The 24,528-nt window shown below is 35.4% G+C and overlaps 5 protein-coding genes and 1 long non-coding RNA gene across 10 annotated transcripts; 4 read left to right on the top strand and 2 right to left on the bottom strand.

Moving 5' to 3' along the window:
• The first annotated feature begins 521 nt into the window (after positions 1 to 521).
• On the top strand, positions 522 to 2,616 carry Shams (glucoside xylosyltransferase 1 shams). Of its 2 annotated transcripts, XM_072018772.1 has the most exons (3): positions 522 to 1,359; positions 1,440 to 1,693; positions 1,808 to 2,616. In XM_072018772.1, exons 1-3 carry the CDS (start codon positions 919 to 921, stop codon positions 2,091 to 2,093), a joined length of 981 nt encoding a protein of 326 aa, XP_071874873.1. In that variant the 5' UTR covers positions 522 to 918; the 3' UTR covers positions 2,094 to 2,616. The 2 variants fall into 2 exon arrangements, with proteins under 2 accessions (XP_071874873.1, XP_071874872.1); XM_072018771.1 differs by having other exon boundaries at positions 525 to 1,359; positions 1,440 to 2,616.
• A 114-nt stretch (positions 2,617 to 2,730) lies between these two features.
• Positions 2,731 to 7,276, top strand: Kermit (PDZ domain-containing protein GIPC-like protein kermit). 2 transcript variants are annotated; one of them, XM_072018776.1, is made up of 6 exons: positions 2,731 to 3,126; positions 4,721 to 5,043; positions 5,982 to 6,078; positions 6,195 to 6,577; positions 6,663 to 6,785; positions 6,840 to 7,064. In XM_072018776.1, exons 2-5 carry the CDS (start codon positions 4,729 to 4,731, stop codon positions 6,750 to 6,752), a joined length of 885 nt encoding a protein of 294 aa, XP_071874877.1. In that variant the 5' UTR covers positions 2,731 to 3,126; positions 4,721 to 4,728; the 3' UTR covers positions 6,753 to 6,785; positions 6,840 to 7,064. The 2 variants fall into 2 exon arrangements, with proteins under 2 accessions (XP_071874877.1, XP_071874876.1); XM_072018775.1 differs by having other exon boundaries at positions 2,732 to 3,126; positions 6,663 to 6,744; positions 6,889 to 7,276.
• Positions 7,277 to 7,552: 276 nt separating this feature from the next.
• Positions 7,553 to 10,287, top strand: Scot (Succinyl-CoA:3-ketoacid CoA transferase). Its single transcript, XM_072018762.1, has 7 exons — positions 7,553 to 7,813; positions 8,098 to 8,478; positions 8,554 to 8,979; positions 9,053 to 9,161; positions 9,262 to 9,478; positions 9,546 to 9,757; positions 9,818 to 10,287. Exons 1-7 carry the CDS (start codon positions 7,724 to 7,726, stop codon positions 10,006 to 10,008), a joined length of 1,626 nt encoding a protein of 541 aa, XP_071874863.1. The 5' UTR covers positions 7,553 to 7,723; the 3' UTR covers positions 10,009 to 10,287.
• On the bottom strand, positions 10,073 to 12,904 carry LOC139995350 (ATP-binding cassette sub-family G member 5). Of its 2 annotated transcripts, none has more exons than XM_072018761.1 (5): positions 12,309 to 12,904; positions 11,659 to 12,234; positions 11,365 to 11,587; positions 11,083 to 11,294; positions 10,073 to 11,003 (listed from the first exon to the last, which is right to left on the bottom strand). In XM_072018761.1, exons 1-5 carry the CDS (start codon positions 12,502 to 12,504, stop codon positions 10,336 to 10,338), a joined length of 1,875 nt encoding a protein of 624 aa, XP_071874862.1. In that variant the 5' UTR covers positions 12,505 to 12,904; the 3' UTR covers positions 10,073 to 10,335. The 2 variants fall into 2 exon arrangements, with proteins under 2 accessions (XP_071874862.1, XP_071874861.1); XM_072018760.1 differs by having other exon boundaries at positions 11,083 to 11,297; positions 12,309 to 12,887.
• Positions 12,905 to 18,907: 6,003 nt separating this feature from the next.
• On the top strand, positions 18,908 to 22,167 carry LOC139995347 (ATP-binding cassette sub-family G member 5). Of its 2 annotated transcripts, none has more exons than XM_072018754.1 (6): positions 18,908 to 19,032; positions 19,121 to 19,617; positions 19,695 to 19,977; positions 20,135 to 20,553; positions 20,633 to 21,099; positions 21,159 to 22,167. In XM_072018754.1, exons 1-6 carry the CDS (start codon positions 18,920 to 18,922, stop codon positions 21,753 to 21,755), a joined length of 2,376 nt encoding a protein of 791 aa, XP_071874855.1. In that variant the 5' UTR covers positions 18,908 to 18,919; the 3' UTR covers positions 21,756 to 22,167. The 2 variants fall into 2 exon arrangements, with proteins under 2 accessions (XP_071874855.1, XP_071874854.1); XM_072018753.1 differs by having other exon boundaries at positions 20,048 to 20,553.
• LOC139995366 (uncharacterized) lies at positions 19,546 to 24,407 on the bottom strand. The gene is made up of 4 exons (XR_011801960.1): positions 23,833 to 24,407; positions 23,685 to 23,729; positions 19,731 to 23,601; positions 19,546 to 19,670 (listed from the first exon to the last, which is right to left on the bottom strand). It is a non-coding gene; the product is annotated as an uncharacterized lncRNA (long non-coding RNA).
• Between the last annotated feature and the right edge of the window lie 121 nt (positions 24,408 to 24,528).

The raw sequence follows: 24,528 nt of genomic DNA, 5'->3' as shown, positions 1-24,528 counted from the left end.
AAATTGAACTGCATTAACATTCTATCTTCATATATATGTATATGCTTTAAAATCATAAGGACCTTATCTATCCATATATATATATATATATTATTTTTAAAATCAAATTTGTATAAAAAAACTTTCTTATTTTTGAATCGCTGTACATTTGTAATATATTATTAAACTAATATACTGACACACATGCACACGCGTGCACGCGGATCTGTATGTACATGTAAAATATCCACAACTAATTCACGCATTTTTGATCTTATCAATTAAATGTATATCCTGCCTAATTATTATATGTTAAGAAATGTTGAAAGACTTGATTAAGAAAAATGAAAAATATATATGCTCGAAATATCATCAGTGTTCTTTTTTAATAAACATTCTTCAGAAGTTCAACAATATTTATAATTATCTAGTAATAAAAAAAATGTGCACTAATTAAAATATAATTAAAACTATTTCTTTAGTTTAGAGATATTTCGATTTATATCGTTTATAATGATTCACTACCAATCCGCAAATGTAATTCAATTGTGGGAGTGTGGGAGTCAAAAACTGGTTCTGTTGTCAAGATGGATCACACTAATCGATATTTTCGAAAGCTGAGAAGCACGGATACTCCTACCATTAAAATCTACTTTTATACCATATAAAGCGACAATTGTTACATTCCAAAGATAATCAACAATTTTTTAACAATTTTATGTAAATAAATCTTTACACATCTAAATTATTCAGTTCCTACTTGTTAGTTATGGTAGGTCTACAGTGAGGTTATAAACATAATGATCGTCTAAGCATATTTATCTGAATGATAAACAATACGAAAGAACATGAAAACAATAAGTTCTTTCACAATAATTTCCACCGACCGTGATACAGAAAAAATTCGGCGGACTACGTGAAATTCAAATAAGTACAACGATGAAATCTATGTACAAATTGTTTTTTCTGTGCCTTATCTTCATCGTATTGATAATACTGCTTAATTTAACAAATTTCTCGAACAAAATCTACGATGCACCCACCAAAGATGCTGTCGTTTCTACTACTGTTAAAAAGCTTCAACCACCATCAATAACAGGAGAAGTAACAATCTGTGTGGTAGTTTGTGGAGACAGAGTGGATGAAGCGCTAACTATGCTCAAATCTGCCCTAGTCTTTACATGTAGATCCTTACAGTTCATTATTCTGGCAGAAACCAGCCTAATTCCTGCCTTTAATGACAAGTTAGCAGAATGGAAGCTTTTATCAAACAAAACATTTGATTTTGTTGTCAAGCCTATTACATTCCCCGAAGGCAGTGATGCAGCTATGTGGAAGAAACTGTTCAAGCCTTGTGCAGCACAACGATTGTTTCTCCCGGTAATTCCATAAAAATCTAGTTAACTAACAAAAAAATATTATATGTATTAATATTTAAATGTATGGTTTATTTATTACAGTCAGTGCTAAATGATATAGATGCTGTCCTCTACGTGGATACAGACACGTTATTCTTGGCTCCACCGGAAAAGATCTGGGATGAGTTCAAGAAGATGAATTCTAGCCAACTAGCAGCTCTGAGTCCAGAACATGAAGATCCTAACACAGGATGGTACAACAGATTTGCCAAACATCCCTATTATGGAAAGCTTGGTGTGAATTCTGGAGTGATGTTAATGAATCTGACAAGAATGAGAGAATTCAGATGGATAGAGTATGTGATACCGATTCACAAGGAATATAAATTGAAGATAACATGGGGAGATCAAGATATAATAAACATTATATTCCATTACCATCCTGAGAAATTGTATGTCTACTCTTGCAGATATAATTACAGGCCTGACCATTGTATGTACATGCCTGTCTGCACAAAAGCAGAGAAAGAAGGTGCTTTGGTCCTACATGGTTCTAGAGGCACTTTTCATTCTCAAAAGCAACCTCCTTTCAGAGCGATTTACAGAGCCATGCAAGAGTACCAATTGAATACAGATCCCTATGATTATTTATTGGTGCCAATGAGAAACTATTTAGCTTTGGAGCATAAGTCAAACTGTGGTAAAGTGTGGGAAGTGTTTATTACTCAGCCTGAGTCACACTTAGGACAACAATAATATTTAAGCGTTTCTTCTATATACAAAGAATAATTAATATAGTACTTCCTCTTCGACCTGCTACTGAAACAAATTTTAAACTTGTACACAATATTTAATATACAGTATAGTATAAACAATTCTATTCATACACAGACTGACTATGTTCTATAGTGCATTCTGATTTTATTCGTTAACAAATGCGCTGTGATTGTTACTGTCTAACATAAAAAAAGGAAAAGAACTATGTTATTATAATTATTAGCTAAGATCATTTCGACAATACTCTTTGAACATAGCTTTGGATCAAATTTTTAAAATTACTTTGTATACTTAAAACTCGATGTAAATTACTTTTACGAAAGCTACCGTCGTTAAACGAAATGTATACCGTTCAGAATCTTTTTACAAAAATTTTATACAATTGCATTGCCACCAATGCAGAAGCGTTTTGTATACTTGACTATAATTATTTTGTTATTCCGTAATATACGTTTTTGTGATACTTCTCTTATACGGAATAAAAGAAATCATTCAAACTTAACAGAGTGCCATTCTACCATCGAATGGAGTCACCATAACGCGCTTTAGCAATCTGACTCTTTGAAGAGAGGGGGTCATAACGCTGAAAGGGTCCGGAATAAGGGAGCTGCAGTGCGGAGATACGCTTCTACGAGTTACAACCGTTCGCATGAAATCGCGTTTCCTTCGATTCTCTGCTGCAAAATTCTTCAATCTCAATTAAACATTCGTTTAACTTACTTAGAAGATCTCAGCGAAAGACTAGCCATAAATAAGAAACTCTAAAACAAAAAGGAGGAGGAGAATGGTATTTGTAATTCACGATGAAGCACGACGATCGCGCAGTCAGTAAATCAGTGTCTTGATAACGATTACACTTGCATTAATAAAATAAAAGCAGATCATAAACCAGTAAGAAGTCAACCGTGAGACGGTACACGTCAGACATGAAGAACTTTTGTGTTTCTTTTCCACGTTGATTTGCATTTGTGTCCGCACGGTAACGTCATTTTCTACTCCGTCCACAACTAAGGTAAGAGATATTATGGCTGTTTGAAGAGGAATGTTCATTTTTGATCTTCCATGCATGAAACATGGGATACAAAATATAATTTGATAGGCTGATTCTTATATAAGTGACTAATCGAGCAAATAACACTTGAGTGAAGTTAATAATTGTGTGAACAGTAACACGAGTCAACGATCCGTTAAAGCAGTATCATCTTCCAGTGGTTCTCTTATCTCATAAATCAGGGTTACTATCGCATTCTTATACTATTCTTAATTTTGCTATCTAAAAGTTATAATCTAAAGTTGTTTTGAGATCAAACAGTTAGGAGTTATTTTTTTTTAATTAATCTTCTCATACCGATTAACGGAGTTCTTATTGACATTTGCATTGCGTTGAACGATCACGTCATCGAGTTATGAAATTTTTTATCGTCTGAGCATTTGTTAAAACAAACAACATTTGTTTTCTCGTTATCGTTGACATTAGTCACACCTGAATAATCCTATTGAATCGCTTTTAGAAATTTCTTTTTCTTTCTTGTCTTATAAATGATAGTTGTCTTCTAATTCGTTTATACATTACATTTTTATCTATTTTTTAACATTTTATCCATCTCTGCCATACATATACGTATTCTTCATTGTAAAATGTTGTTCATGAAAACATATCAATAGTCAGAAAATACCACTTAACGATGTTAATGTAATAGATTAAAAAAGAATTATCCGGAGGAGGGGTAAAGGAGTATAAGTCATGCATACTGCATGTCAGCAGTAGACAAAAGAAAAAGAATGTTTTTGGAAAAACTGAATGCGTTAGCCTCGCCCCTTAGATTCCTATTATATTCCTACACGTGTGTGCTTTACATACATCCAGAAATTTATCAAAGTACAATGAAGATAAATAAAAGTATTATCTCGGCGATGTCTTGATTTGGAGATTATATAATAGATATAGAAACTTTGGGGCTTAATATCTCAACTTCGATATCGCTAGGCTTCCGTAAAATGTAATTACTTGTACATTGTATTCTTCTTAACACGTAGCTAAAATTTGAAGAAATTCTTGAGAAATTCATTTTCTCGGAGAAATACCTTAAAGTGTAATATTAGATCAGGTATTATATTTCGGACGTGAAAGTTGATAATATGTTATTCTATTTCGTTCCATTGGACTTACAAAATACGCGTTATACTTGGTTTAGAAACATTTTTCTTTTTTTTTTTTTTTTTTGAAAATTATAGTTATTTATTTGTCCAAACGGTATTTGTAACAATTAAGACGTTTTGCAACAATAATTTGATTTACGCAAAGACTAGAAACATGGGACAATAATGTAGAATATGTTAGTTTTTGTTAGTCTGCCAAAGAATTATAAAATACTTAAGGTAAACTGGATAAAAAGATATAAAAGTAAGAAACGGAAACACTAACAAATTTTCATTGTACTCTGTACAAAGATTTTAATTAAATTTCATTAATAAAGGTTTGATGTAAAAATGTTGTTGTAAAAGAGAAATAAAATACGTTGTTCACTTAAGAGATATTAAATTCCACTTAAATCAAAGCTCTGAAGAAAAGACTCGGACAAAACAGAAATGTTCCTGTTCCACAGAGGTAAGCATGTCGTTGTTCAAAGCGCGTGCCGCCCCCAGGTCCCCTACGTCGGAGAAGGTTTTGAACGGTGGATCTCATTACCATAATCATCATAATCAAGCAAATGGTAACGAAAACGATCAGGAAGGGTCTGAAGGGACTCATAATCAACAACAAAATGGTAACCAAGAGCAAAGGCGATCTTCTAAAGTACATAAGCCTCCTCTAGTCTTCTACTGTCAACTGGCTCATGGAAGTCCAACAGGATTGATATCAGGATTCAATAATGTACGAGAACTTTATCAGAAAATAGCGGATTGCTATGATATACCAATGGAAGAAGTGAGTCTCTTGTTATTTGGTTCTTTATACTGATGGTATGATAGAAATAATTTATCTGCTACTTTAGGTAATAGAGTAGATGGGTTGTAAAAGAGACTTGTGTTTTGTTGCTTCTGTGTACTAATTAATAATCCATTTTTATAAGAATTTTCTACGCAGAATTATTCAAGAATTATTTTTTGTAATTTATGACAGTAATTCCGATGGATAAATAAAAATCTTCAAATATTTATTTGAAAATTTTCTTCGTCATTTGTTGCTATTATAGTAGAAAAATAGCTCCAAAAATTCTTCCTGTGATTTATTTATTCAGTCATGGTACACAAATAACACCGCACTCCGTAGGGTGAATATCCCGGATACAGGAAACATCGGTTCCGGGCTATGGCCTCTGGCCGACCTGGCGGATACCAGGGCTAAGTGTAGCTTTCCGTGTAATAACAGGTTGTAAAAGGCCAGTAGCAGCATTTATTAGCCAAGCTGACCAAGCTGCATATGTAGTGGGTCATTCAAATCGGGGACAGTATTAAACTGACTTCTATAACACCGTTTAAGAACCCTGGTGAAAGTTAACTTGCAGTTAATCGCATTTAAGACATAATTCGCGAAACTTCTAACAATATGCAAATGATGAAAGGAATTAACCATATAGATATTAATACAGTTAGATTTATATTTCCATTAAAAATGATAACTATCTTTATTTTTATTCAAACTAAAATAATTTAACCTCTTTCAATTATTTTTTTACTATTATTTTGTTCTTGTTTTACTTTTTGCTATATATAATGTAAAGTACTGGCATATGAAAGGGGAAACGAATGTAGTGGGGAGGAAGTTGCTTTGATGATGTGGAATAATAATAATATACCTTTGATACATCTTCCGCGTCTACCATAGAATATATAAAAATTATTATACATCTTTTATTATTTCAGATTCTCTTTTGTACCCTGAATACTCACAAAATAAAAATGAGCGAGTTATTGGGAGGCCAGATAGGAGTAGGTGATTTTATATTTGCACACAGAAAAGGTAAAATTATAAATTTTCAATCATCGACTGTTTTATCATTGCCGGGAACAAAAATTAAATTTTTTAAATATTACTTTTTGTCGAACTTCAACTATTACTAATTTCACTTTTTTTAGGGAGACGTAAAGAGATAGAATTGGTGAAAACGAACGATTCCCTCGGATTAACCATAACCGACAATGGTACAGGGTACGCCTTCATAAAGCGCATCAAAGAAGACTCGATAATCGATAGGATAAAAGTGATCGAGATTGGAGATCACTTGGAAAAAATCAACTCCACCAGTCTAGTTGGCAAACGTCATTTCGAAGTGGCAAAGGTATTGAAAGAGATCCCTAAGGGAGACACATTCACGTTAAGGCTTGTGGAACCATTGAAAAATGGTTTTGCCAACATTGGTCCACGAGGTGATACGAAGAAAGGAAAAAAATCCGGTTATGGAACTGGAAAAGAAACCCTCAGGTTCAAAGCTGATGGAAGTGCACAGATTATAGAAAAGGTAATTAATTATCAATAAAAAAGGAATAAATTATAACATAGATACTTACAAAATATTCATTTCTTCTTTGGCTATTGATTAATAGGTGGATGATGCTGCCACCATAGCCATAGAGAAGATTAACGTGATCTTAGAGAGCTTCATGGGCATCTATGACACGGAATTAGGTATATAGAACCATTCAATAACGTATTACAAATTTACAAATGTATTACAAAGCGTGATACATTTATACATTTTTTATCATTACAATATGTTTTAGAAATATTGTATTTCTAAGTAATGTTTGTTCGATTTTTTTCCTTAAATAGCTACACAAATTTGGGAGCTTGCAGAGGACAAGCGCAACAGTAGTGAATTTGCAGAAGCAATCGATAATTCGGATTTAGAGGCTTTCGGATTTACGGATGACTTCGTCATTGAGTTATGGGGCGCTGTGACTGATGCCAGAGCTGGAAGACATCGATGATGTCGACGATTATGCCAATTGATAGAATCAAACAAGGAAAGAGCCAAGATGATCCCTTTTCTATTATTAGCAGCTTAAAATTTGTGCCGTAAAAATGTGGCATGTAGATAACAATTGAATTGTAAATTAATTGTAGTAGTTAACGCTTAAAATTTGTACAATTTATATAATAAATTTATACATATTTAAAATTATACAAAATAAAATCATAAATAAACTTGAATAAATTATATATATCTTTTATCATAAAAATAAAACAATAGGATAAATAAACAAATCTAAAGATTTGAACAAACACCAAATCATTTGGCAGTTCATTTGTATCATTTACCAACTATAATGCTAAATAATACAGAGATAAAACAGAAATAAAACAGGAAAAAATAAGTTGGAGATAAGTAAGAGATAAAGCTTAAGAAATTATTACAAAATCATTCTGACTGATGTGTGATATATGGTAATTCCTTCCTTCAGAAATACAGAATGCTTTATCTCGTCTAAATTGTGATTTTTGCATATTCTAGTTATTTGAATCCGAGCCAATAAAAATCAACCAATGACAATCAGAGAAACATGTTATCATGTTATCTATGAAGTTAGTGTCAAATACTAGTGTACTGCTGCTTTAACGTTCTGCAAGATTTAACCTACGTTGGGAGTAAATTTTTATTTGGAAAATGATTTTTTCTATAAGTAGGGTCGGCTGTATATTTTTTCGTGCTAACACGAGATCTAAAAATAATTACAAATATCTGAAATTGTCAAGAGTATGTAATATTAATATAAAAATATACCGACTAACCCATACAACCTGTACATTTCTTGATTAGATGATTTATATTTTTAATTGTAATATTAATTGTATTTATTGTGAAATAAATTTTGTTATAAATTTTGTGATATATTTTAATGCTAAATAACTTTTACTCTTTTAATTTCTATATAAACAAAACTGCATCATTTATTCATAAAAAGTTCATATATTTGTTATATTTATTATACTCTTCTTTTTTAAGTTCAATAAAAATGGAATAACATTTCTCTTTGCCAGATATGCACAGTAAATTTTTCTACAAAAGCTAACATCCCTCACTTGGAGGAAGAGGTACCAAAGTTAAGATCACCGGTAGGAGATGGAAAGGTATTCAAAAGTGTAGACGAAGCTATATCGGACATGCCAGATGGGGCTAAGCTTCTGGTTGGTGGATTTGGACTTTGTGGCATTCCTGAAAACTTAATTGCAGCAGTGTTGAAACAAGGTGCCAAAGATTTAACTGTTGTTTCAAATAATGCAGGAGTTGAAGACTTTGGATTAGGTATACTTTTAAAAGAATGTAGGATTAAGAGAATGATTGCTTCCTATGTTGGTGAAAACCCTGAATTTGAGAAACAGTACCTCAGTGGTAAATTGGAAGTTGAATTAACTCCACAGGTAATAATAAAAAAACTTTCAATTAAATTTAAATTACAACACAAAAAATTACACAATAATACTTTCAATATATAGGGTACACTGGCAGAACGTATTCGAGCAGGAGGAGCTGGTATTCCAGCCTTCTACACTCCCACAGCATATGGAACGATAGTTCAAGAAGGTAACGTCATTGTGAAATATGATGAAAATGGGAATGCAGAAATATCTGGAGAGCCAAGGAATGTAGCAGAGTTCGATGGAAAAAACTATGTCTTGGAAACTGCTATCACAGGAGATTTTGCTCTTATAAAGGCTTGGAAAGCAGACAAAGCTGGAAATTTAGTTTTTCGAAAAACAGCCAGGAATTTCAACCCAGTAATGTGTAAAGCAGCTAAAATTGCTATTGCGGAAGTAGAAGAAATTGTAGAAACTGGTCAATTGGACCCTGATCACGTTCATGTACCTGGAATTTTTGTGGACAGGATCGTCAAAGGCCCATCATACGAGAAACGCGTAGAAGTGCGTACATATTCTTGTCAATATAAATATTTTAATAATTTGAACAATTACTAAAACCTTTTGTCTCTATTAGAAACGATATACGAAGCAAAATATGAAACCCAAAAAAGTAACTCCAGCAAGTAAAGCAAGAGATAGAATTATCAGACGAGCTGCGCTCGAATTCAAAGACGGCATGTATGGTGAGGGATTTAAAAAATTACAAATATTTTCAATTAAAACACTTAAATAAATTTTAAAAATTTCTTTTTAAAAATCCTTTACTAAATACACTTTTTATAGCTAATCTGGGAATTGGTATACCCATGCTGGCTTGCAATTACATTCCCAAAAATGTAAAAGTAACATTGCAATCTGAGAATGGTATTCTTGGCATGGGTCCATTCCCAGATGAATCAGAACTTGATCCAGACTTAATAAATGCTGGGAAAGAAACAGTTACAGTCGTTCCAGGAGCCTCTTTCTTCAGCAGTGACGAAAGCTTTGCAATGATTCGAGGGTACTCATAGAAAAGATTGAATATTAAATAGTTTTTTGGTAAAAGATAGTACATTTGAATTTTTCAGAGGTCACATTAATTTGACGATGCTCGGTGGGATGCAGGTATCAGAGAATGGAGATCTGGCTAACTGGATGATTCCAGGAACTATGGTGAAAGGAATGGGAGGTGCAATGGATTTGGTTTCTGCGGAGAGCACAAAAGTGGTGATTACTATGGAACATAAAGCTAGAGATGGAAGTCCAAAGATTTTGAAAAATTGCACCTTGCCTGTCACAGGTAATTTTTAAATTTTAATTCTTTGTAAGATAGAAATAGTTACTCATCTTTTAATTCCAGGTCAACAATGTGTAGACTTAATAATCACGGATATGGCTGTATTTGAAGTAGTTCATGGAGAAGGATTGAAATTGATTGAAATTGCACCAAACATTGATGTCAGTGATATTGTTAGTTCTACAGGTTGTGAATTTTCGGTGGCTGACGATCTTAAAGAAATGGGACAAGTGGATTTGGAAGATTGTCAGTAAATACACGTTTCTGAACATTTTTAAATATAAAAAATGAATATTAAAAAGGTTTGCTTCGTCCAAATTCCGACAAAACGAAAATAATACTTAAAATTCTTATTTTCTAATTGTAAAATTACAAAGTCATACCTTTATCTGTAAAAACTGTAAAGTTTAGTTATAAATGTAATATAAGTGCACTGTTTCATGCAATATAGTATTTAGTTTTCAACATAGGTAATGTAATTTTGTAATACATATTCTAAGGCTAAGGAAATAATAAATTCCAAAAAGAGAACAGGCTCTGCTTTTATATTTCTATCGGTCTAAGACCTACAATTAAAGAAATTACTCTCTAAATTTGGCTTTTACTTTTGCTGGAAGTGGTAATAAATACAGAACACTGTTTAATATACTCAGTCCGACAGCAAAAGCCAGAGAAATTAATAAGTTTAAGTCAACATTCAATACTTCTGAAATATTTTCGCCTTCACGGGTGAAGCGTTCTATTAAATACGATCTCCCATCTGGATATCTGCACAGCTCTGGTATCCCAGGACACGTGAAGCTTTCATTATAATGCAAATTTAAAAATGTAGGCACATCAATGGCTAATTGATTTAGAGCCAATGATGCGTACCTAGCAGGTAATGCAGTGGAAACTGCAGCAAGCCAATACGGCAGGCCTTTCAGACTTCTGATGGTTCCAGATGCAATTACCAGAGACACCAGTGTCATGTATAACACCATTATTGCACCTGTAATGGGTCTACCAACCACCATGAACACTGCAACAGTTATTTGTTCTGCTGCCACATAACTGGCCCATAAAACACCACAGGCATAAGCCCAGGTAGACAAATCTAGCTCTAAAATAGGTGTCAGGATACCAATGGTGATCATGGTAGACACAAAACTTAATGGCAAACTCAGTAATGCATATGCGGTCAAGAACATAGCTCCACCATATAGACCTTCTCTTTTTTCTTGATAGTATCTAGCCCTATATCCTGGAACTTATTAATTAATAGACGTTACATAATAATAGTATATCTATTAGGTTGCCTGAGAAGAGATTGGTCTACATGCACTTACAGAGGAGAGCTGTGCATGCTATTCCAGCAACATAGAACAGAGTTACCACATTGAAGACAAGACCACTTGTTTGTAGAAATATTCTGGATTGCACAGGAGTCGAATGCGAATACAAAATACTCATTAAAGCTATTGAGAATGGTAACAATAGTAGTCTGGCAGCAAAGTGCCCTAAGCCAGATTTATTGAAGGCAAATGTCGTTGCCAGACTTCTTCTAAAACGTAAAAGTTATAGTAGTACTATTCTTTTGGGAGATAGCATGCATTTGTAAAAATACATACAAATAAAGGGCAAACAAAGTGGAGAAACATCCTGGTTTAATTCCACGCCCTAAACCTTTATGCATTATTCCTAAAGATGTATCTTTAATATTGGGTGGCACTTGAGGCGCCTCTTTCATGTAAATAACACCCTCGGCTTTGAACTTTTCAACCAGAACGGATATCTGCTGATTAGATTCTAAGAAACGATCTCTCGAGCGACGATCGACAGTTGATAAACACACTAAAGTCACCATTATCACTACTTAATTAAACAATTATTTAATTATTTTATTCCTATAGATACATACTTACAATAATACATCAAAGGATTTTCGAGTTCAGGACATGGGAAACCGATATAAGTGAAATAGTCCAACATACTTCTAGTTGGCCCCGAATAGACAACCGCCCCCAAACATAAGAGAGTCACGCGACTCACGAAAGGTAGCACGTCCGATCTAGGAGTTTCCATCGTTAGGACAACGATGGATCCTCTTCTGGTTGCGTAAGACCAGAGCATAGACACGATTAAATACGTGTTTAAGGGATCGGTATCCCATGTGGGCTCGTCCAGAAGTAACAACGTAGGATCTTTAGCCAATTGTACGCCCAACATTAGTCTTCTGTATTCTGGTTTCGTCAGATCATTTACCGATCTATTTGCAACTTGAGACAAAGCCAGATCAGCTAGAGTTTGTCGAACTCTGGCTTCCCTGTTGTTTAAATTGGCAAGCCATGTGGCATAGGTCAGTGTCTGTCGAACTGTTAAACTAGGTAATAGATGACACCTGTGTGCAACATATCCACCATGTCGTCTAAACAATTCTGGAGTTAATAAATTGTTATTTAGGGTGACTCTACCCCTAGTTTCTCCCTCCGCCCTTCCAGCTAAAAGACAAGAAATTTCCTGGATGGTTTCTAACACCTAATTAATTACATTTGCACTTAAATCATTACCTTACCGATGACATCGAGCAAAGCTCTTTTTCCAGATCCCTTGGAGCCTAAAATCGCTAACACCTCGCCACCGTGAACTCGGGCGGACACGTCTCTCAGTACAGCAGTAGGCTCTGACTTACTCAAACAACTTCCTTCAATGACTACAGCAGTGGAATGAAACACATTGGAGATATCAAGAGTACAATCCGATGGGATCATCCTGGATCTTTCTGAATTATCTCATAACGACCTTTTGATGAAGAAGACAAACTTAGTTTCTACTCGACTCGATGGTATACTACAAATCTCGAAGATGAAATTTTGTTAGAACGGAGAAACAATGGTTCTTCCAGTAAAATAGTATTTGGTCACGGGGATTGCACTCCAGGAGAGCACGTAGAATGGACAAAACGATGTATAAACTGGCACTGCGGCTAGAGAAGTGAACATCGCATGTAAAACGTAACCATCGGTAGGGATACCTGGCTGGGAGTTGGCTTCACGAGGTGAATGTCTCCTTTGAGACGAGTTTGGTGGGAGGAAGATAGCATCAGTGATAGTTCAAGGGTGTACTTGCTAATTTCAATCCCCAGTTCCCTTCCCAGTCTCCAGAATCACACACAAAAGAAAAATCTTCTCTCAAATAACTTTATCTGTAACTACTAATCTTTAACAAGCATTCACAACTTTATATACGGAATTTTATCCTAATCGAAAGTAGATTTAAACACCTTTTCAATTATAATAAATCATCCTTAAATGCTCTGTAGATACTGATAATAATGGAACGTAATTACAAATAAAAAAAGAGGCAGAAACAATATTCAATCAGCTTCATATTAATGTAATTAGAAGTCAGGGGTCAGATTTTTGGTAGGTACGTCATTGCAAACTTGAAAGACTAACAAGGAAGGAAGGGAATACAGAGAGGGGGTTTTGTTGGAGGTTCGGAAGGCAAGTCTGTCAGAAGGCAGCGTTTAGAAAAGGCTTCTCGGCGTTGGACATACCAATGCCATTGCGGTATCGCGATCACGGATCGGGTGATGCGTTCGCGGGCTCCGTCGTGCGATTCCTGAGCTGACGAACATAGTGTTTGTCTTCAAAATTCCCGTTCAAAGTTATCAGGAGGAACCAGACGAAAAAGAGGAGACCAGGAGCAATCGGCGGAATGGAGAAGCAGCATCACCTTGACTCAACCAGGCTCGCTTGAAAGCTCATCCTGAATACCGGTGGTGAGTCATTGTCATGAAGAATCTCCGGGAACGTATCAGGTTTCGTGGCACGCGCAATTCCTGACGTTCACGTGCCTCCTTCTCGCACATGAACACTATTTTTGTAGAAAAAATCATCAAACAATTACCTATTGTTTGTTTGTTGTCCCTGCGAGTAAAAATAATAATAGAGAGAACCATGATTCATGGGTAGTTGCAACATTTTTTACTCAAGTACCCCAAGATGCTATTACGACAGAGGAGAAGTCATATATGATCGAATTCTTGTTAGACACGGAAAAAAGGGAAAATATAAACGGTTGGCACAATCCCGTGACCAGTCATGGTTCAACGACTGGGAACCTGATTTTGCATAATGAGAAAGGTTTACCTGGTACCGGTGAAAGCCGCAGATTAGGAACTATTTTTCTTAAAGAAAATTATTTTTTATCTATCCGTGAATTTTTCTTTAAATCAGTCGCTTATGAAACACTGGGAGGCTCTGCCTAGCGAAGAAAAGGAACTCAACGAGCGTGGTTAATATTCCGTGGCCATACTTTCCTTCTAATGATTTTCATTTCACTGTCGATGCTTTCACTACCTTGATAATGCTCTCATAATAGTTTGAAGAATGACGTGATAAATTATCTTAAATATTAACTGTTAATCACCCTACTTACGTCCTTGTGAATGCATTTTTTAATGGTCATAATTTTTAATGACTGAAAACAAAGTTGAGAGTATGGATAGAATAAAGTTTGAGCCGAACCGGCTACGGTTTTTCGCGATGGCTTTATGGGGATGGAAGATATTTTGAACTGCTTGGCGACGACGCTACTATCGGGAGATTTCAATGAGCGCACAAGACATGTACTTCTGCACTTTTCCACGTGCCATGGACGGCACTCTGGCTGATTTGCAATGTTAATTAAGCCTCTCTCGCAGCAGACAGGCATACCCCCATAGAATATTGAAAAACGCGGCAGCACTGACCTCGGTGTACGCCTCCATAAAGCGTTCCTTACTCCATTGCGTGGCTCAATGGCGGAACGAATACAAATAATCGAATTCTTCGGAAGTAAACATAAGATATTAAAGAAGACTGGTATAGAATTTTTATTAGTCTTTTTGTTCACGGAAGTATATAATGAAAATAAAAAATGACAAATGAATTGTTAGACCACCTCCTTTTGACACCTTCTTTCATTCAGAGAATCAAATAAAATGCTAAAATAATTCTTAAATAAAATTGCTAAAAGAATTCTTTTTGAATCAATAAGAAAACTTTTGAACCGTATTCTTGAAATATTCTCTAGTAATTTTTTGATTCCATATAAAATATTTTATGCGATAAAAAAGCGTACCTAGCCATCAGAATCTAATTTCAGTTCCAAAGCAGCATGCTGGTACTTTTATCGTTTCTGATGACATTAGTGTCAAGGTTCGTTCCCTGATCGATGCACTAATTCATCTGATAATTCGGTGGACTTTCTATAGTTTGTTGCACGTGGTATCCAGGCCACACTTTATTAAGACACACTGTCTGTCACGTGTATACGAGATCGAGAGGCACGATCGTAGAAATCGGTGCGTGGGACAATCTCACAGCCAGCGGAAGAGATTTCGAAACCAGAGTATCGTTTCCCTAAACTATCCAAGTCGGCCAGGCTACTGGAAAACGTTCATAGACTGCAAAAAAGAGTGTGCATATCAGTTACGTGTGTCATTGGATAATGTAACATCTAATAACATCTAATAACATCTTCATTGAAAATAGATTGAAATGTAAGAAATTGTTCTTATGAGAAATTAGATATTAAAGAAGAATATCATTATAATCGAAAACAAATTAAACTATAGTAATTGGGAAAGAAGAAATCACACTTATTAGATGTCATAATCCTCTAAATCTATGGGAACACAAACAGTGACAAGGACTGAAACTAGCAATACACTCATTTAGAAAAAAGAAAAAGAAATAAAGGAGAAGGAGCAACAGAGAAGAATGTTATCAGCTCATCAAGTTACATACACGCTCATGATAGATAATCCATTTAACGTGGTCGCTCTGCTGGCACACAACTATCGCTTTTCATCACGAAAGCCTAATGCCCAGTGGATTGAAAAGTGAATTTGCATGTAGTTCAGTGGTTGACGGTGAAAATCACCGAGCCGTCGAACATGTATTAATTAAGTATCACCTTCCATACGGGACTAGGATTATACTCTACTGAACCTGAGATATGTCGACGCTTTTCACTAAGTGTAACTAGAAACTTTTGTACCTAGAGGAAACAGGGATAAAAAAGAAAAATATATGGCGGCCAGTTTGATACAACTGTTGCAGAAACGGGATATGCAAATGAACAGTTAACTCGAATACAAGATAGTTATCTAGCTCTAAAAAAAAGCCTGTACGCGACGTTACGTAAATCGTAGGGTAAAACATTACGCTCGATGATCGCAACTTATTGGTTTATTATACATTAGCTAAAGAGAAATCTATACGAGTATGAATTCGTCGAGGAATTTCTAGTTGTCCTGGGAATGATTAAACAAGTGACAGGTGGCAAATGGCTTTCCATACGGGTACACGTATCTGTTTTTACACGACGGAACTGGAATATTCAAAGAATTATCATCGCATAATCCTATTTTACAAAAATTTAATCGGTGGTGTCATGCAAAATAAACCGAAGAATTTAGAAATTCAATTTGATTTATGGAAATCCAAGTTTGATTCCTTCGGAGGATTCTATAGGTAGATGATGAAGCAGAGCAGCTGGACGGCTATGGAGAGCGATGATTAGCAGTGGAAATAACGTAGAATCTTGGCTACCTTCGGCCATACCGTTACTCGATGACGAGTAAAAATCTCAGCTGATGTCGAAGACGCGGAGAGAACAGTTTCGTGGGTAAAGAAGATCCATTACCCAATAATAATCATCTGCTAGTCTTTAATTTAACGATCATCAACAATTTTCATGTAATGTGAAAATTTATCAAGAAACTGTTCATCTGTAAATACCTGCAAAGAAAGAAAGAGAACAAACTGATCAGACTGGCTAGGTCATAGAAAAATAACAGAGAAACGTCTTTTGTTTGAGGAAGCTGCTCAAAAGATGTTCGGTTTCGTTCAAACACACGGCAAGTGAGTCAACATCTAACGGGAAACCAATTGGCAGTCGAAAAAAATGTCATGATGGCATCTGACGTGGACCAATGCCGTTTGCATGCACCACCCGATATAAAAGAGCGTTACCTCAGACTGCTATTTTATTGCACTTATTAATCCTTATTACTCGATCTTCCAAATGATTTGTTAGGCTCTGTTGATTCATTAAAGTATTTAGAATAATGGCATCATTAAACTGTGGATTTTTATGCAAATTTATATCTTCATAGATACAATCAAAAGCGTAGGAGCTATACAGACATTTGATTTACCTATTAAATATCATAAAAAGCGGTAAACTTTGGATATTTTGTTTCTGCAGTGCACCATGTGCATTCTGTGCATTTTTGTATCTTTAAATTTCTTATAATTGCATACAAATCCGCAATCTAGTCATTATTCTGAGTTATAATTCACAGTGTTTAAAATCTCCATAAACGAGTAATTTGAAAAATTTGTGAGAGTGGATTATTATAAGAAATAAGAATATATAATATAAAGTAATAAGTGTAGGCTCTAGCTACCACTTTAATAAGTTTGATCAAATAATGGAACAAACTATTATTTTACTAATCTCAATTCAATATTTATGGTATAGGGAATATCATCTTATCAATTTTTAACGAAAATCAATGATATACGATGATATTTGAAAAATATTTCAATTCAAAATTCCGACACAGGATACAATTTTACCAAAAATTTCAATAAAAATTCTGTGTTAACGAGTAACCAATGAAATTTATAATAAATAAAAAAATGTTTAATATGAAATTTTTATCCCTGACATAATTGTTCAAGTTCGAGGATACTACACACATGTTTTCACATTCATCACGAGGTACACCGTTAAGAGGAATGTCGGGGGAGCTTCTCTTCGCCACGTGTGCCGGCGCAATGAGCATAATTACGCGAATATACAAGAGTAAATGGCACTCTGGCGTATACTCACTGCAAATGTGAAGCGATGTATCTTCGTGAAATCGGCACTAGTCGTTCCATAAATATTCTACGAGCTCGCTTTACGATATCCAGCGATGTTCTGAGGTCAGAACGGCACGTGTTCCACTATGCCTGAAAGAAAATTTAATGAGAAAGGGAATTAAACTATGCATTATTGAATTTGATATTAATAACGTTAATCATCTCGATTAAAAAGGGAGCGATCGGATAAATTGAAAACGTTTTATTAATTTGGTAACGGTTTGATGGTAAGAACTTGTAGTGATGTCTAAAATGGCAAAAAGTAAGACGATTAACGGTCAGATGCGCGCAACTGCTCCAAGAGTCACTCCACCATGTAATGATTTTGCGTGATCTAGCATCTAATAAATATTATAGCATTTGGATAATTCAATCGAGTAAAATCTTCATGAATTATCATTGGTTTCATAAATAACACTTGCCTACTTGAAATTCTACTTGTTGCAAAAAATGAAACAAAATTTGAATGGAAACTTCTGAGTAATCAAGCATAATAAATGAAGTACCTTGAAACTTATCCACAAGCTAATAGGAACTTATAATAGTTATTATTATTAAATATGCTTCAATATTGATAAGATAACTAAAATGAGAAATTCAGTTTTGATAGAAAAATATTCAAACAAAGAGGAAATAATATTGATGAATAACCAGCTATAATAAACATAAATGTGATCGATAGTGTTCTTGTCATTCGTTTTGGTACGGATTCCAGTTCCTTTCCTTTCAGTGTAGTACCGAAGGCCAAGAGGTGAACAATTTCGAGCCTCCAGTGGCGAGCAATTTCAAAGGCGCGCCGATTATTCGCACGGTGTGCACGCATGCTTATGGAATGCCATAGTGCTCTCAACTCCGTTCAAATGCATTTATCACTATTCATGTGGAACAATTTATATGTTATATTTCCTGCATTAAATTCCCTGTTATTTGCTAAAATACTCCAGTTCATATTTTCATTAAAATATTGTTTTTAGTGATTTACCTGTCTTTCTAAATAAGATAGGGAAGATAAATAGATAAAGAGTAAAACAATGCGAAGTTCTTAATTATAATAATTTAAATTATCTCGAATTTACTGTAACTGCGAAAAATGTCAAGTTCTTTTGAGTAAACCAGAGAACAATTAACATTGACCGGACAAGGCACAAAAAACTAACCAAAATCATTCACGCATTTCCGAGAAGATCCACCGAAGCTGCGAACATGATGCAATCCATCATGCGTTTCATCTAGTCTCGCTTGAACTGTTCAGATACCACAAAGCATGGGTTCGGAAGCGTGGGAGCTGGAACGGAGGTACTCAGTGCCTGGGGCATTGGACACCAGAGGCCTGGAGCCTCCAGCTAGCGAGGATCTTCACGCCTGGTCTATCTACAGGTGTTTATTTCTCCTACTTTACTTTCAATCTTCAATCTTAAAAAAAGAAAAGAAAAAAAGTGTCATAATCAGTATATCATTCTTCCAGGCAAAACTTGAACTCCGATTTCACCGATTCAGCACTTGGATCAGCTGAAAAGTCTCCTCTTCCCTATGGGAACTTCCAATTGAGAGATTCCACAGTGCAGAGTATCCTCAGACACCCTAGATACGGTCCAAAAAGTCCTCTGGCCAGCAATTCGTACACATATCTAAAATTTGGTCTGCCTAGGGTTCTACCTCCTAGTTCCAGAAACAGAGATGGATCTAGCGGTTACGATTCCAGCGAAGAAGGTCGTAGGGTGTCTCACGCGGGAACTTCCGCACACGGGACCTCCGCTATGAGATCTGCCAGGAGCGACCCCGATTTTAGACACGTTCACATTGTTCCTAGGGAACATGCACACTCTCAATTGACAGTTTCAAGGGAGAATCCTAGGTTAAGGAGTGTCAGTGAAGCGAATCTTCTTCATGGAGGTGTTCGAACGAATAGAAGGCACAGTATTGCACCTATAGATCCAGGGTATGGTGTCCACGAGTCCAGAGGTGAGTAGTGCTTTTTCTCATCTACCACATCTTATCTTCAGTTTCAGTTATAACTAAACAGGAAAATTAATTTTCAGGACATGGAATCTTGGGTCCAGAGAGTTATACGTTACCTCTGAGGCCTGTACCATGTCTTCAACATCCTCATCTTCAGTTACGAGGAGTAGAGGCTTCGGGATCCGATGGTTTGCCTCTTTTACGAGGAATCACTTTAGAGGTAGGAGCTACTGAGGTGTTGGCCATTATGGCTACTACGGAGAAAGAAGGAAAACAAATCGTGGAAACTGTCGCCGGAAGGAAGAGAATTAAGAGAGGAGATATTTTGCTCAATGGAAGATCCGTGTCCTATAGAACCTTAAGGTATAATTCATATTTGTTCGAAAATTATCTTAAACCGAAAATTGTACATTAGTAAAATTATAAATTCCAGGTCTCGAGTTGCTTATTTGTCCACGGAAAATAGTCTAAGCCCAGGTCTAACTGCTCAGCAGACGCTAAGCTTTTATATGCTTCTTAGAGGAGGTCCAAATACTTCCAAACTGGAAGCCGAAGCCATCCTCCAGGAACTCGGTTTAGAGGCGACCAAACATTGTCTCGTGAACTCGTTGACGACCTCTGAAGCAAAAAGACTGGCCCTGGCGTGTCGTTTGTTACAAGACTCGCATATTCTTGCGTTGGACAGGCCAACGCATGGTTTGGATATTTTCGACGCGTTCTTCATGGTAGAATACTTGAGACAATGGGCTGGAAGAGGACAAAGATTAGTAGTATTGACTTTGCACCCGCCTACTTATGAGATACTGACGATGGTCTCAAGGGTGGCGCTTACTTCCGGCGGAAGAATCATGTACTCCGGTCCCAGGAGGGATATGTTGCCATATTTCGCCCTTGCAGAGTTTCCGTGTCCTCCATTTAAGAATCCTTCTGACTACTATCGTACGTGATTTTTATACTAACATTCGATGATCTATGTATACAAAATTATTTTGAAATTTATAGCAATTCTTTTTTCCAGTTGATTTAGTTACGCTGGATGATCTGTCTGCGGAAGCCATGTTGGAATCCTCTCAAAGGATAGACCACCTGGCCGAGCTTGCAAGGACTAGACTCCCAGGATTAAGTGATCCTGGACCACCTGGAGCACTTCCTCCTTCTATTTCCAGTCCTAATGTATTTTCACAGATTTATGCGTTGCTTCTGAGGACTCTAATCTACAGTCAACCATGGACACTGACTAGATTACTCAGAAAAATCGTCATCTCTGCCTCTTTGAGTATTTTACTTGGTGCAATATTCTGGGATGTATCTGGCGACTCAAATTTATATCTCAGAGACCGAGTTGGGTTTCACTATGCCAGCTTGGGAATTTTCTTCTGGCCATTAACCTTAATAGCCATCTGTGAAGTAGCTGACTGTAGATCAAACGTAGAAAGAGATATCAAGGATGGTTTATATGGAAGATTTGTGTATATTTTAATAGAGGTAAATGTTCAAAAACAATAGTATACGATCGTTCATTTTATTAAATGGATTTTTTTCAGCTCCTCTGTGGAGTAGTGTCCTGGTGCGTAGTCTACTTGATCTACTTAGCACCAGGCTACGCCATGTCCGGACTTCACCTGGTGCCGGATGAGAATCTGACTTCCTTATGGAATTATCTCGGAATCGGTTTACTGTATTTAATACTGCAACATTTAATCTGTATATTATTTGCTCACACTTGTAAGTGGACATACTTGGCTTCCTTGTTTGCTGGGATTGTGATTGGAGAGATGACATTAGCTGGAGGAGTGACCTTGCATTTGGAGAACTTGCCAGGCTGGTATCAAAAGATCAGTCCAATGCAGTGGTCTCTGTCCCTATTGTTACCTCCGCTTCATCAAACAGAGGTTATGAATAAATTGACCAATTGTAAGCCAAAACAAATTCAGAGGCAGGATATCATAGTTCAAGCTGCCTGTGAACCGCCCGATGGTGCTCTGGCATTATACGAGATTGCACTGCATAAATTCAATGTAAGAGGAGAACTGTGGCTGGGAATAGGAATAACTATCGTCAGTGTTTTAGTTATACTAGTATTCCTGTGCATTCGATATACTACTCCCAAGAGACTTAGAAGTGCACCAAACAAGCCATAAAGTGCAACTACTCAATGACTGAATAAATATCATCATTCTTACATAAATGTATTTTATTAATATTAACAAATAGCAGAGTATTCTTTTAACGTTACGCTGCTATCAGTACAATAATAGATATCAGTAAGGAATATAATTATTCACTTCATCATCAAATACATATATTTTATACTATGTCATGCTCATAGGCTTTGATCTTTGTCTATATTATTGCGACTTTTTAAAACAATAGGCTTTGGAAACTCGCAAAATAGACTTGAGCCACGAAATTCGAAAGCCTGGTAAACCGATACATCTTGCAGTCTCTCCTCCAAATGCTTTAAAATAATATGTATGTACTTCGTAACGCTATAATCAAATCAACCGAGAAAATCTTCATAAAATAAAAAAGAAAAAATTAATTAAAACTCTAGCCTGAGTTGATTAATTTCTATTATTTGAATTTCCATTTCCCTTCCTTTTCAAATTTTAAATCTCTACACTGAAAATAATGGACTAATATGGAGAATGAGCTCAGTCGGTTGTTACATGGAAACTTGATCACAAGCTCCATCTACAACTTTGAGAATATCGGCCAAGTTCGATCGATAAGTATAATTTTTATTTTATTAAAAATTATTTTCAAAACTCACGGCTATCACTAATTTACCATCCAAATTATTTCCAGATAATTGTAGAATAATTTACTAACAGGAATATCTCAGAAATCGACAAACAATTCTTTTCAAGTCAAATTATCTAAAAGCGATTCTCCAAATTTATCATCAATAAACGTTTAGACAGCTAAAGTCGATATTCCATCTCGGACGAATATATCTACCAGCTAACAGGGTAATATATATTCCAAATCCGGTCCCGGAAGAAAATAGTCAGCATCTACTAATTAGTTAAATCGAACTAAATTTATCAGACCGCTCATGTAATAGACTTATCTTTCCTCATTGATTATTTTCCATTCAGCTTAAACTCTTATCACGATGATTCTTATTCTCTCTCCTTATCGAAGTCAATAAAGATATCTCAAATATCACAAGTGTTTGACACTGCAATTGACTTCGCGAACGGAGGAGACGGATGACGTTTATCTTCGAACATTAGATACGCGTTATATTGTACTTTCTCTGTATCGTATGTATATAATACGAAAATTTAATATTTTCCAAAAATTCTCCAATTTGATCAATCCCACGCATTTTATAGATCACATAAAATTTCTATCTAATAAGTTAATTAATCTGCAATATTCCAGTTATCACATAGATCTGTATATAACAATTAAAATACACTTTTTTTACTTCTTATAATAATGTCGACATATCCCCAGCACCCTGCACAAGTTTCGAGGGCCGCCGGTTCGTTCACCGAATTAGTACAAATTGGCAGCAGGGCAATCGTCGTAAATGCCGACTTCCGTCGATGAAAGTAATTAACTAGTGGTTGTAAGTCGGGTGAACAGAATTCCAGGAAAAAGCGTGGGCTCGTTAGGAGAAGATCGCAGGAGAGCAGAATCACGTTCTTGTTTCGCGAACGTTAAACTTCAGCGTAGCGTCGTTACACCTCAAAATCAATGAACCACTCACTGTCTAGCGTTCTATGTGCGTACATCGGACCTTGATTCATTGAGACTACGGTCATACTATGTGCATTCATTTTTCCTACTCTTGTGGTACTGAGTTATTCACTGTCATTCATAACGATTGCCCAAAATAATCATAAGATGACCGAAAAACAATTTTAGTTTAATAAATTGTTTACTTATTGAAAATTATAAGTAAAATTGGAATTCCAAATATGAACAGGTATCTCGTAAAAAGAGCGCTCAGATAATTTTTATTCCTCGATGATTCTAAAAAACAACATAACTTTTATAAATTACATAACATGTACAAAATATAGCATATAAATTTTGTACTAACTTCGAATACAAACCATAGATTTAAAAAAAACCTTCGGATATTTTCTTCTCTCCGATTGCTTTAAAAAGAAGAAACATTTTATTTGAATAAATTGTATATTTGGTGTAAAAATGAGGATTAAATTGCTATCGCACATGTAATGGACGATTCCATATACGAACCATCGTTCCAATTCCTGGCAAGGTCTCTCTACCGGCAGGAAGAACAAAAACAGCGCGGGATAATAACTAGAACCCGTGGGCCCGCGTGGGCGCGAATGTATAAAGCTCTTTTCGCTTTCTCCCTCCTGATCCCGTTCGCCTCTTCATTGATTATTTTACTTCGCCACCTACCAACGTATGCCGGCGCATTCTATATTAGCACGTTACTTGTATACAACAAGCTACCATACGCGGACAAGTATTCTTGAATCCTCTAGCGAAAGCCGCTAATTAAACTTCCTCCCTTATTATCTTCGTAAAGAATTACATACATTGTTTTGACAGATATAGAATACAAAAAAAGATATTTTCTAATGACAAAAAGAATGTTGATGTTAACGTTGTATTTCGTATTTTATAATTAATTGATTATCTTTTTAATTTTAACAATTTCTTCACTTATTATCTTCTTAAAGAATGACATACTTCGTTTTAACTAGCATAGAATATAAAGGAAGATATTTTTTTATATAAAAAAGAATTAATTATTATTAATTGATGTCGTATATTATATTTTTATAGCTACATAATTGATTAATCTTCTTTATAATTTCAAAAATATTGTTTGTCATAATACTAAAATATTGAAAATATTAAAATTTTCTACAAAATTTCTATAAAATGTCTTTAGTTAAAAGTATCAATAGCATCATAGAT

The sequence above is a fragment of the Bombus fervidus genome, chromosome 15, assembly GCF_041682495.2.
Source record: "Bombus fervidus isolate BK054 chromosome 15, iyBomFerv1, whole genome shotgun sequence".
Taxonomy (NCBI): domain Eukaryota; kingdom Metazoa; phylum Arthropoda; class Insecta; order Hymenoptera; family Apidae; genus Bombus; species Bombus fervidus.
The sequence above is the reverse complement of the archived record's forward strand: the minus strand, read 5'-3'. Positions and strand labels throughout refer to the sequence as shown.

Excerpts from the sequence above, each read along its gene's own strand:
- Shams (XM_072018771.1), top strand. The coding sequence starts at position 919 with ATGAAATCTATGTACAAATTGTTTTTTCTGTGCCTTATCTTCATCGTA. Across the intron at positions 1,360-1,439 it reads CACAACGATTGTTTCTCCCG|TCAGTGCTAAATGATATAGA; the intron begins GTAATTCCATAA and ends TATTTATTACAG.
- Kermit (XM_072018775.1), top strand. The coding sequence starts at position 4,729 with ATGTCGTTGTTCAAAGCGCGTGCCGCCCCCAGGTCCCCTACGTCGGAG. Across the intron at positions 6,578-6,662 it reads GTGCACAGATTATAGAAAAG|GTGGATGATGCTGCCACCAT; the intron begins GTAATTAATTAT and ends ATTGATTAATAG. Across the intron at positions 6,745-6,888 it reads CATCTATGACACGGAATTAG|CTACACAAATTTGGGAGCTT; the intron begins GTATATAGAACC and ends TTCCTTAAATAG.
- Scot (XM_072018762.1), top strand. The coding sequence starts at position 7,724 with ATGATTTTTTCTATAAGTAGGGTCGGCTGTATATTTTTTCGTGCTAAC. Across the intron at positions 8,980-9,052 it reads CATACGAGAAACGCGTAGAA|AAACGATATACGAAGCAAAA; the intron begins GTGCGTACATAT and ends TGTCTCTATTAG. Across the intron at positions 9,479-9,545 it reads AGCTTTGCAATGATTCGAGG|AGGTCACATTAATTTGACGA; the intron begins GTACTCATAGAA and ends TGAATTTTTCAG.
- LOC139995350 (XM_072018760.1), bottom strand. The coding sequence starts at position 12,504 with ATGATCCCATCGGATTGTACTCTTGATATCTCCAATGTGTTTCATTCC. Across the intron at positions 12,235-12,308 it reads AGCTTTGCTCGATGTCATCG|CTGGAAGGGCGGAGGGAGAA; the intron begins GTAAGGTAATGA and ends CTTGTCTTTTAG. Across the intron at positions 11,004-11,082 it reads AGCATGCACAGCTCTCCTCT|TTCCAGGATATAGGGCTAGA; the intron begins GTAAGTGCATGT and ends TTAATTAATAAG.
- LOC139995347 (XM_072018753.1), top strand. The coding sequence starts at position 18,920 with ATGGGTTCGGAAGCGTGGGAGCTGGAACGGAGGTACTCAGTGCCTGGG. Across the intron at positions 19,618-19,694 it reads TGGTGTCCACGAGTCCAGAG|GACATGGAATCTTGGGTCCA; the intron begins GTGAGTAGTGCT and ends ATTAATTTTCAG. Across the intron at positions 20,554-20,632 it reads GAATCCTTCTGACTACTATC|TTGATTTAGTTACGCTGGAT; the intron begins GTACGTGATTTT and ends TCTTTTTTCCAG.